General features: G+C 41.1%; 1 protein-coding gene across 1 annotated transcript in view; it reads left to right on the forward strand.

Moving 5' to 3' along the window:
- The first annotated feature begins 4,727 nt into the window (after positions 1-4,727).
- pkdc (protein kinase-like domain containing) overlaps positions 4,728-10,856 on the forward strand; it is a 9,639-nt gene continuing 3,510 nt past the window's right edge. Inside the window, exons 1-2 of the mRNA XM_062064149.1 lie at positions 4,728-4,825; positions 6,536-6,908. Of these exons, the coding sequence (XP_061920133.1) occupies positions 6,547-6,908 (362 nt within the window). The 5' untranslated portion in view covers positions 4,728-4,825; positions 6,536-6,546. The remainder of the gene's footprint in view (positions 4,826-6,535; positions 6,909-10,856) is intronic.

Consider the following 10,856-nt stretch of genomic DNA (forward strand, 5'->3'; position numbering starts at 1 on the left):
TAGCTGCAAATGTCTGGTTTTTGGTGCAATATCTACATAGGTGTATAGAGGCCCATTTCCAGCAACTATCACTCCAGTGTTCTAATGGTACAATGTGTTTGCTCATTGGCTCAGAAGGCTAATTGATGATTAGAAAACCCTTGTGCAATCATGTTCACACATCTGAAAACAGTTTAGCTCGTTACAGAAGCTACAAAACTGACCTTCCTTTAAACAGATTGAGTTTCTGTAGCATCACATTTGTGGGGTCAATTGAACGCTCAAAATGGCCAGAAAAAGATAACTTTCATCTGAAACTCAACAGTCTTTTCTTGTTCTTAGAAATGAAGGCTATTCCACAAAATTGTTTGGGTGACCCCAAACTTTTGAACGGTAGTGTGTGTATATATATATATACACACACACACACACAGTCGTGGTCAAAAGTTTACATACACTTGTAAAGAACATAATGTCATGGCTGTCTTGAGTTTCCAATAATTTCTACAACTCTTATTTTTGTTGTGATAGAGTGATTGGAGCACATACTTGTTGGTCACAAAAAACATTCATAAAGTTTGGTTCTTTTATGAATTTATTATGGGTCTACTGAAAATGTGAGCAAATGTGCTGGGTCAAAAGTATACATACAGCAATGTTAATATTTGCTTACATGTCCCTAGGCAAGTTTCACTGCAATAAGGTGCTTTTGGTAGCCATCCACAAGCTTCTGCCTGAATTTTTGACCACTCCTCTTGACAAAATTGGTGCAGTTCAGCTAAATTTGTTGGTTTTCCGACATGGACTTGTTTCTTCAGCATTGTCCACACGTTTAAGTCAGGACTTTGGGAAGGCCATTCTAAAACCTTCATTCTAGCCTGATTTAGACATTCCTTTACCACTTTTGACGTGTGTTTGGGGTCATTGTCCTGTTGGAACACCCAACTGCGCCCAAGACCCAACCTCCGGGCTGATGATGCTGGCTTTTGAACTTTGCGTCGATAACAGTCTGGATGGTTCGCTTCCCCTTTGGTCCGGATGACACGATGTCGAATATTTCCAAAAACAATTTGAAATGTGGACTCGTCAGACTACAGAACACTTTTCCACTTTGCATCAGTCCATCTTAGATGAGCTCGGGCCCAGAGAAGCCGGCGGCGTTTCTGGATGTTGTTGATAAATGGCTTTGGCTTTGCATAGTAGAGCTTTAACTTGCACTTACAGATGTATTTAGTGACAGTGGTTTTCTGAAGTGTTCCTGAGCCCATGTGGTGATATCCTTTAGAGATTGATGTCTGTTTTTGATACAGTGCCGTCTGAGGGATCAAAGGTCACGGTCATTCAATGTTGGTTTCCGGCCATGCCGCTTACGTGGAGTGATTTCTCCAGATTCTCTGAACCTTTTGATGATATTATGGACCGTAGATGTTGAAATCCCTAAATTTCTTGCAATTGCACTTTGAGAAACGTTGTTCTTAAACTGTTTGACTATTTGCTCACGCAGCAACTCATATGGAAACGGGGTTTGTACAAACTCCGTTTCCATATGAGTTGGGAAATTGTGTTAGATGTAAATATAAACGGAATACAATAATTTGCAAATCATTTCCAACCCATATTCAGTTGAATATGCTACAAAGACAAGATATTTGTTGTTCATACTGATAACAATTTTTTTTGGTGCAAATAATCATTTAACTTTAGAATTTGATGCCAGCAACATGTGACAAAGAAGTCGGGAAAGGTGGCAATAAATACTGATAAAGTTGAGGAATGCTCATCAAACACTTATTTGGAACATCCCACAGGTGTGCAGGCTAATTGGGAACTGGTGGGTGCCATGATTGGGTATAAAAACAGCTTCCCAAAAAATGCTCAGTCTTTCACAAGAAAGGATGGGGCGAGGTACACCCCTTTGTCCACAACTGCGTGAGCAAATAGTCAAACAGATTAAGAACAACGTTTCTCAAAGTGCAATTGCAAGAAATTTAGGGATTTCACCATCTACGGTCCGTAATATCATCAAAAGGTTCAGAGAATCTGGAAAAATCACTCCACGTAAGCGGCATGGCCGGAAACCAACATTGAATGACCGTGACCTTTGATCCCTCGGATGGCACTGTATCAAAAACCGACATCAATCTCTAAAGGATATCACCACATGGGCTCAGGAACACTTCAGAAAACCACTATCACTAAATACAGTTTGTCGCTACATCTGTAAGTGCAAGTTAAACTCTATTATGCAAAGCCAAAGCCATTTATCAACAACATCCAGAAACGCCGCCGGCTTCTCTGGGCCTGAGCTCATCTAAGATGGACTCATGCAAAGTGGAAAAGTGTTCTGTGGTCTAACGAGTCCACATTTCAAGTTGTTTTTGGAAATATTCGACATTGTGTCATCCGGACGAAAGGGTAAGCGAACCATCCAGACTGTTATCGACGCAAAGTTGAAAAGCCAGCATCTGTGATGGAATGGGGTTGTATTAGTGCCCAAGGCATGAGTAACTTACACATCTGTGAAGGCACCATTAATGCTGAAAGGTACATACAGGTTTTGGAACAACATATGCTGCCATCTAAGCGCCGTCTTTTTCATGGACGCCCCCTGCTTATTTCAGCAAGACAATGCCAAGCCCCATCCAACAGCGTGGCTTCGTAAAAAAAGAGTGTGGGTATTTTCCTGGCCCGCCTGCAGTCCAGACATGTCTCCCATCGAAAATGTGTGGTGCATTATGAAGCGTAAAATACAACAGCGGAGACCCCGGACTGTTGAACGACTGAAGCTCTACATAAAAAGAGAATGGGAAAGAATTCCACTTTCAAAGCTTCAACAATTAGTTTCCTCAGTTCCCAATCGTTTATTGAGTGTTGTTAAAAGGAAAGGCCATGTAACACAGTGGTGAACATGCCCTTTCCCAACTACTTTGGCACGTGTTGCAGCCATGAAATTCTGAGTTAATTATTTGCAAAAAAAAAAAAAAAAAAGTTTATGAGTTTGAACATCAAATATGTTGTCTTTGTAGTGCATTCAATTGAATATGGGTTGAAAAGGATTTGCAAATCATTGTATTCCGTTTATATTTACATCTAACACAATTTCCCAACTCATATGGAAACGGGGTTTGTAAGAATAGTTTGAATATTGGAATGGTTTGAATGTTGAAAAGCTGACGCTGAACTGAAATGCATTCGTAGGGTGAATGTAGAAATTGTTTAAATGTTGAAATAGTTTAAACGCTGAAATGGGTTGAATGTTGAATAGTTTGAATTTCCAGGGAAACCGGAATTTGGTAAAGTGTTAGTTTGAATGTCCAGAATAAGTGGAATGTTTTGATGTTGGAATGGTTTGAATACGGTAGGTTGAAAAATGTGGGAATTGTGCAACTTGGAAAAATGTCCCATTCATTTCAATGGGAACTTCCTGGAAATGTGGGAATTTTGGGAAAAGCGGGATTTATTTGGAAAATGATTAGAAGCATGAATTTTCCCGTATGAGCTGAATTGATTGGTGTTGGAATTCTTTAAATTGGTCAAGAAATGTTGAATTAGTAACAGTTTTTAATTGAGAAATTACTGGAATTTCGGGAAAACCTGGAATTTGTCTAGTTCCTAGACCAACGTGTTTTTTGTCCTGAATATCAGTGTTTTAATGGTTGAAATGGGTTGAAAAATGTAAAAGGTGTAGTCGAACTTAAGGGTGGAAATAGGTTACCAAAAATGGGAAATCCTGGAAATTTGTTGAATGTGAATAAGAACGTCCACTTCAAACTTCCACCATTTCCACATTTTTCAACCGATTCACCATTCCACATTCAAAAGTTCAAAAAATTTCCAGGAATTCCCGTTTTTTTCAAAACCTTTTTTTCACCCTTTTTTCTGTCGACTACTCTTTCCACATTTTTCAACCGTTCCACCGTCAAATCATTCCTTCTAATCAGGAGAAAAAACAAAGTTGTTTTTTTTAACGGTTTTCCCAAAATTCCAGGACTTCCTTAATACAATTTCTCAATTAAAAATGTTGCTACTTCAACATTTCTCGGCCGATTTGAAAAATTCCAACACCAACCATTTCAATTCATTCAGACCATGCAAGTTTTTTGTTTTTTTTAACATTTTCCCAAAAATTCCCGCTTTTCCCCAAATTCCCAAATGTTCATGAAATTCCCATTAAAAAGAATTGGACATTTTTCAAAGTTCCACAATGCCCACATTTTTTTAGCCGATTCAAACCGTTCTAACTTCAAAATATTCAGCCTGTTCAGGAATTGTGTGCTCCTTTCAGCAATTAGTCATTTTGAAGTTTAACTTCAGCATCTTGTCACTTGTTTCCCTATTTCTGCTTGTGTCAACTCTTTTAGGATATATTGTCTATGACTTGTGCCTGGAAAACAGGAAAATACCAACAAAAGAGGAAAAGCCACCAAAATAAGAGCGCAAGACAAGAACTAAAACACTACACACAGGAAAACACAAAAAAAACACTCCAAAAGAGTCACAGCGTGATGTGACAGGTCGTGACAGTACTTTGAGACAATAGCTATAGTAATGCATGGTTGGTTATGGTTTAAATTCATATCCAACAATTGCGAGAACGACTTTTTATCGTCAATATCGGCTGCTGAGTTTCATTTTTTAATGTTTTTTGCTGGTGGTGTGCCTCAGAATTTTTTCAATAAAAAAAAAAAAAGTGCCTTGGCTCAGAAAAGGTTGAAAAACACTGCAATAGACTGTATTATGGCATGTGTCTACTCCGATGCAATAGGTGGCGGTATTCACCTTTAAATCGTGACCCGCCATTAAGCCAAACGAAGAAGAAACAGGTCACTTCCGGTATGCCGTAAAGGTAGGCAAGGACGTCAAAAAGAGTGTACAAAGATATTGTAACAAACTTTTCAGGATGTCCCAAATTACTAGATAATGTTAGGTAAGGAGGAGTTTTGTCCCTCCAGAGTTGCCGTAGGGCTGTGACGTAGGAGGTCTATAAAGGTGGTTGTGGAAGAAGGTGTGTGGGGAGAGAAAAAGGAGAGTGAACATTAAAGAAGTGGTGGAGACCGGACCTGCTCTTATGACTCCCATTTATTATTTTATTATTATATTATATTAGTACACATAATATGCGAACCCAGAATACTCGGCTACATTGGTGGCAGCGGTGGGATTTTAACTGCTGTGTTGAAAAAAAAAAAAAGAAAAGAAGAAAGTGTTACACGGGACTCGTGAGTTTTCAGTTAGCTGCACGTGTATAGTTAGCTGCTAAGCTTCCTGGCTGTTTTTCGGACACGTGGTGTGGTGACGACGACACTTTTAAGCTCGGCAAGACGCTGATTGACAGACACTCACACGGCATGAATGTCAAAAATGGACTTAACAGCTCCCTTCCCCGGCGACGGTGCCAGAATTTCTCAGCTGGACAGAGACAATTGATGGACCGCTTCTGGGCCAGCCTATCGGCGCATGTGCGTGCTCCGGTGGAGAGCTTGGAGGTGTGTGCTGCGGATGTGAGCCGGCTGGTTACGGAGGCGTTCCCGGCGGTCTTGCTGCTGGCTCTTCATGCTGGGAGACATCCGACGGTGGTGTGAGCAGTGCGGAGCGTGTCGGACCCGCCGGTGCCCTTGAAGTCCCCGTGGGTGGGTCCCAGATTTGTCGGCCCCTCCAGAGGGTGGCCATGGACATTCTGGAGTTGCCCATAAGTCCCCGTGGGCGGGTCCCAGAATTGTTGCCCCCTTCCAGAGGGTAACCATGGATATTCTGGAGTGGCCCAGAAGTTCCCATGGGGTGGTCACAGGTTTGTCGGCCCCTCAGGAGGGTGGTCGTGGACATTTTGGAGTGGCCCGTAAGTCCCATGTGGGGGGGAGGGGTCCCGGGGTGGTTGTCCCTTCCAGAGACTCTGCCAGCACCACCAGATGGTACTTTATTGATTCCTTCACTGCCTATAACCCCAAGTCTGATGGCATGATGGCGCGTCACAATCGAACTATCTCGCAGGGGGCGACTGGGGCGACCTCCTGCGCACAACTGAACTATCTCGCAGTGGGCGATTGGACCGACCTCCTTCACATCTGCACGTTTTTGCATGTTTTGAGGGGCCAGGGTGCTATCTTATGCAATACTTTGTGGATCAGTTAAAATATTGTTGATTTGTTGGTGCATTAAGATTGTGAATTTTTTTCTCTGTTCTATTTCCCCTTGTTGGTTACCTATTTTGTTTGTGACGAAACGGGGACGTTTCTAATTGAGGGGGGGACGTATGTAACAAACTTTTCAGGATGTCCCAAATTACTAGATAATGTTAGGTAAGGAGGAGTTTTGTCCCTCCAGAGTTGCCGTAGGGCTGTGACGTAGGAGGTCTATAAAGGTGGTTGTGGAAGAAGGTGTGTGGGGAGAGAAAAAGGAGAGTGAACATTAAAGAAGTGGTGGAGACCGGACCTGCTCTTATGACTCCCATTTATTATTTTATTATTATATTATATTAGTACACATAATATGCGAACCCAGAATACTCGGCTACAATATAATATAATATAAAACTCGTGTTGTTTCCGTTTCACTTTAGTGAAACAGGAAATGAAGCAGGAGTACCAGGAAGTGGTTCTGCGGGCGTGTGGCGCGTCCTCGCTGCGTGTCGGCGCCAGGATCCAACGTCTGTGGAGCGGCTACGGGGAGATAGTCCGCCTCCACCTGGAGGGCTGCGAGCGGCCCTCGGTGGTCGTCAAGCACGTCAAGTTCCCCGCACGGGCGGAGGAGAACACCCCGGAAGGCCGCTCGCAGGCGAGGAAGGTCCGGTCCTACGTGGTGGAGACACACTGGTACCAGAACTATTCCACCCTCAGCTGCAGGACACCGTCCTGTCTGGCGGCTTGTTCCGATGGAGACGAGATGCTCATCGTGCTGGAGGACATGGACGTGGCAGGATATGAGCAGAGACGGTACCACACACACTATTTGATCATTTTAGGTGCATTTCATGGAGTAGGAATTTGGCAAATATACTTTCCGTATTTGTTATGATGATTTGTTTACATTGCATCCATAATCCTTAACACAGTGTTTTTCAACCTTTTTCGAGCCAAGGCACATTTTTTGCGTTAAAAAAAATGCAGAGGCACACCACCAGCAGAAATAATTAAAAAACGAAACTCAGTTGACCATTGGCGTTGGCAGGCATATTTTAGGGGGGCTCAAGCCCCCCTAAAATGTTCTTAAGCCCCCTTAAATAATTTGGTGTTAATTTTTTTTTTTTTTTTTTTACAAATACATGCTGACATATTCATTATAAAATATAAGTTTAAATAAATAATCATATAACCTGTCATTATTCACTCAGTTTCCCGTCACTTCATAGCGTAAGGTAGAGAGCCCTTTTAGTGCGTCGGTATCCAATCCATTCCACTTGTTCATATACAAAATGCCCACATCACTCAAAATACAGTCCGCATTTTCTATGCAACCTTGCTTGCGGTCCTGCAGGTGTACGAATCACATTAGCACACAGCACTGCAGAACAAGAACCTTGTGTCTGCAATTGTAAATAATTTAGTTTTTAAGTTTTGTGTTTCTTGTAGAATCTATATAAAATAATCTATATAAAGTAATATACATTAGCCTATTGTTAAAATAATGAAAAAAACATAATTAAATATATTTGTTTTATTGTATTGTTACATAAATAGCTGTTGTATTATTATAGGATGGCTTGTTAAACATTTCATAGGATTTTCAGAGGGTGGAAAAACCAAGACATTTAATATAAAATGTAAAATGAATAAATACATAAAAAGAAAAAGAAAAAAAAATGGTTAGAAGCCATCGTCCCGGGGAGCATTTAATTTCGTGCCGTGCATTTTTTTTACCGTCCCCGGGACGGCGGGACTACGTTGATCTCAAGCCCTGGAAGTTACATTTTATTGTTTGCATTATTTGTTTCAGCATTGCACTTTGAAGACGGTCCCTCAGCTTTTTGACAGCTTTGGCTCTTTTTCAGATCAGGACTCTAAGTCTTTCTTATTTACAGTATATATATAAAAGTTTCTCATTTCTATTCAGACTCCCATATATATTTAATTTCCTTAACAGCTTGCCATAATATATATATATATATATATATATATATATATATATTATATACAAGCCAAATGATCCCGATCCAGATATTACTTTAATTCAAGTAATTAAGTAATATTTCCAGGGCTTGAATTCATAACCATTTTAGTCACATATGTGCCCAAAATGTAATCTGTGCAACTTCAAAATATTTGGGAACAAACAATTATTGTATTGTGAGCTAAAGTGGTGGCATTAGCCTCTATGTTGTGAAGTAATAACATAGAGGCTAATGCCATGACTTTCATTGTGTTTCAGTGTATCTTGAAGGATCATGCAAGTAGTTGTTTCTTGTTGATGCTGTAAACAAAATGTCACTGTGCAAACCCATGTTTGTTGTTGTACTGAACACACATTGAAAATAAACCCACTGAAATAATAATAATAACAATGATTAATTTCTAAGTCTTTGTTAGCCGTTTGTGAAGTTTTGTGCTCGTGCGCTACGTTCGCTCGCATCCTGTGCATCTCCTGGGGGCTAAGCCCCCCCCTGTCCTTAAAAGCTAGTGATGCCCCTGCAGTTGACAGTAAAAAGTCGTTGTCGCAATTGTTGGATATGACTTTAAAGCATCCATCCCATCCATCCATCTTCTTCCGCTTATCCGAGGCCGGGTCGCGGGGGCAGCAGCCTAAGCAGGGAAACCCAGACTTCCCTCTCCCCAGCCACTTCATCCAGCTCTTCCCGGGGGATCCCGAGGCGTTCCCAGGCCAGCCGGGAGACATAGTCTTCCCAACGTGTCCTGGGTCTTCCCCGTGGCTTCCTACCGGTCGGACGTGCCCTAAACACCTCCCTAGGGAGGCGTTCGGGTGGCATCCTGACCAGATGGCCGAACCACCTCAACTGGCTCCTCTCGATGTGGAGGAGCAGCGGCTTTACTTTGAGCTCCCCCCCGGATGGCAGAGCTTCTCACCCTATCTCTAAGGGAGAGCCCCGCCACCCGGCGGAGAAAACTCATTTGGGCCGCTTGTACCCGTGATCTTGTCCTTTCGGTCATAACCCAAAGCTCATGACCATAGGTGAGGATGGGAACGTAGATCGACCGGTAAATTGAGAGCTTTGCCTTCCGGCTCAGCTCCTTCTTCACCACAACGGATCGATACAGTGTCCGCATTACTGAAGACGCCGCACCGATCCGCCTGTCGATCTCACGATCCACTCTTCCCTCACTCGTGAACAAGACTCCGAGGTACTTGAACTCCTCCACTTGGGGCTTTAAAGCAGTGTTTTTTTAACTTGTTGGAGGTACCGAACCCTACCAGTTTCATATGCACATTCACCGAACCCTTCTTTAGTGAAAAATGCAATGTTTTTTTTTTTGGTTCAAATTCAAGACAAAGTTATGTTTTTTTTACTAGTGCACAAAATGAACCGTGCATGAACATCACCTTGTTCAAAGAACAAAACCAACACAGTGCATGAACTCACAACAAATTACACACCTGCAAATCAGATGGTAAATGAGAGGGAACATTGTTTGGGGGTATCCATAATACTTAGACTTGGACTTCATTTTTATTGTCATTCAAATGTTAACTTTACAGTACAGATACGCCAATAGGGAGAAGTTTTTATTTACACGATTGATTGATTGAATGAAACTTGTATTAGTAGATTGTACAATACAGTACATATTCGGTACAATTGACCACTAAATGTTAACACCCGAATAAGTTTTTTAACTTGTTTAATTAAGTCGGGGTCCACGTTAATCAATTCATGAGTCTGGTGTGTCTTGACCGCTGCGGCGGAGGCTCTGCCGAACCCCTGAGGCCGACTCACCAAACCCCTAGGGTTCGATCGAACCCAGGTTAAGAACCACTGCTTTAAAGCATAACCAAGCATGCATCAATGTATCGCTCTTGTCTCAAAGTAGGTGTACTGTCACCACCTGTCACATCACGCCCTGACTTATTTGCAGTTTTTTGCTGTTTTCCTGTGTGTAGTGTTTTAGTTCTTGTCTTGCGCTCTTATTTTGGTGGCGTTTTCTCTTTTTTTGGTCTTTTCCTGTAGCAGTTTCATGTCTTCCTTTGAGCGATATTTCCCGCATTTACTTTGTTTTATCAATCAAGACTATTTCAGTTGTTTTTATCCTTCTTTGTGGGGATATTGTTGATTGGCATGTCATGTTCGGATGTACATTGTGGACGCCGTCTTTGCTCCACAGTAAGTCTTTGCTGTCGTCCAGCATTCTGTTTTTGTTTATTTTGTAGCCAGTTCAGTTGTAGTTTCCTCAGCTTTAATGCCTTTTCTTAGGAGCACTCACCTTTTGTTTATTTTTGGTTTAAGCATTAGACACCTTTTTACTTGCACAACAGTTAGCCATTTCAAATTAGCTTAAAAAAGGCTATGGTAACATGCATTAAGGACCATTGTATATATATATATATATATATATATATATATATATATATATATATATATATATATATATATATATATATATATATATATATATATATATATATATATATATATATATATATATATATATATATATACACATATACACTACCGTTCAAAAGTTTGGGGTCACATTGAAATGTCCTTATTTTTGAAGGAAAAGCACTGTACTTTTCAATTAAGATAACTTTAAACTAGCCTTAACTTTAAAGAAATACACTCTATACATTGCTAATGTGGTAAATGACTATTCTAGCTGCAAATGTCTGGTTTTTGGTGCAATATCTACATAGGTGTATAGAAGCCCATTTCCAGCAACTATCACTCCAGTGTTCTAATGGTACAATGTGTTTGCTCATTGGCTCAGAAGGCT

The sequence above is a fragment of the Entelurus aequoreus genome, linkage group LG11 (assembly GCF_033978785.1).
Source record: "Entelurus aequoreus isolate RoL-2023_Sb linkage group LG11, RoL_Eaeq_v1.1, whole genome shotgun sequence".
Lineage (NCBI taxonomy): Eukaryota > Metazoa > Chordata > Actinopteri > Syngnathiformes > Syngnathidae > Entelurus > Entelurus aequoreus.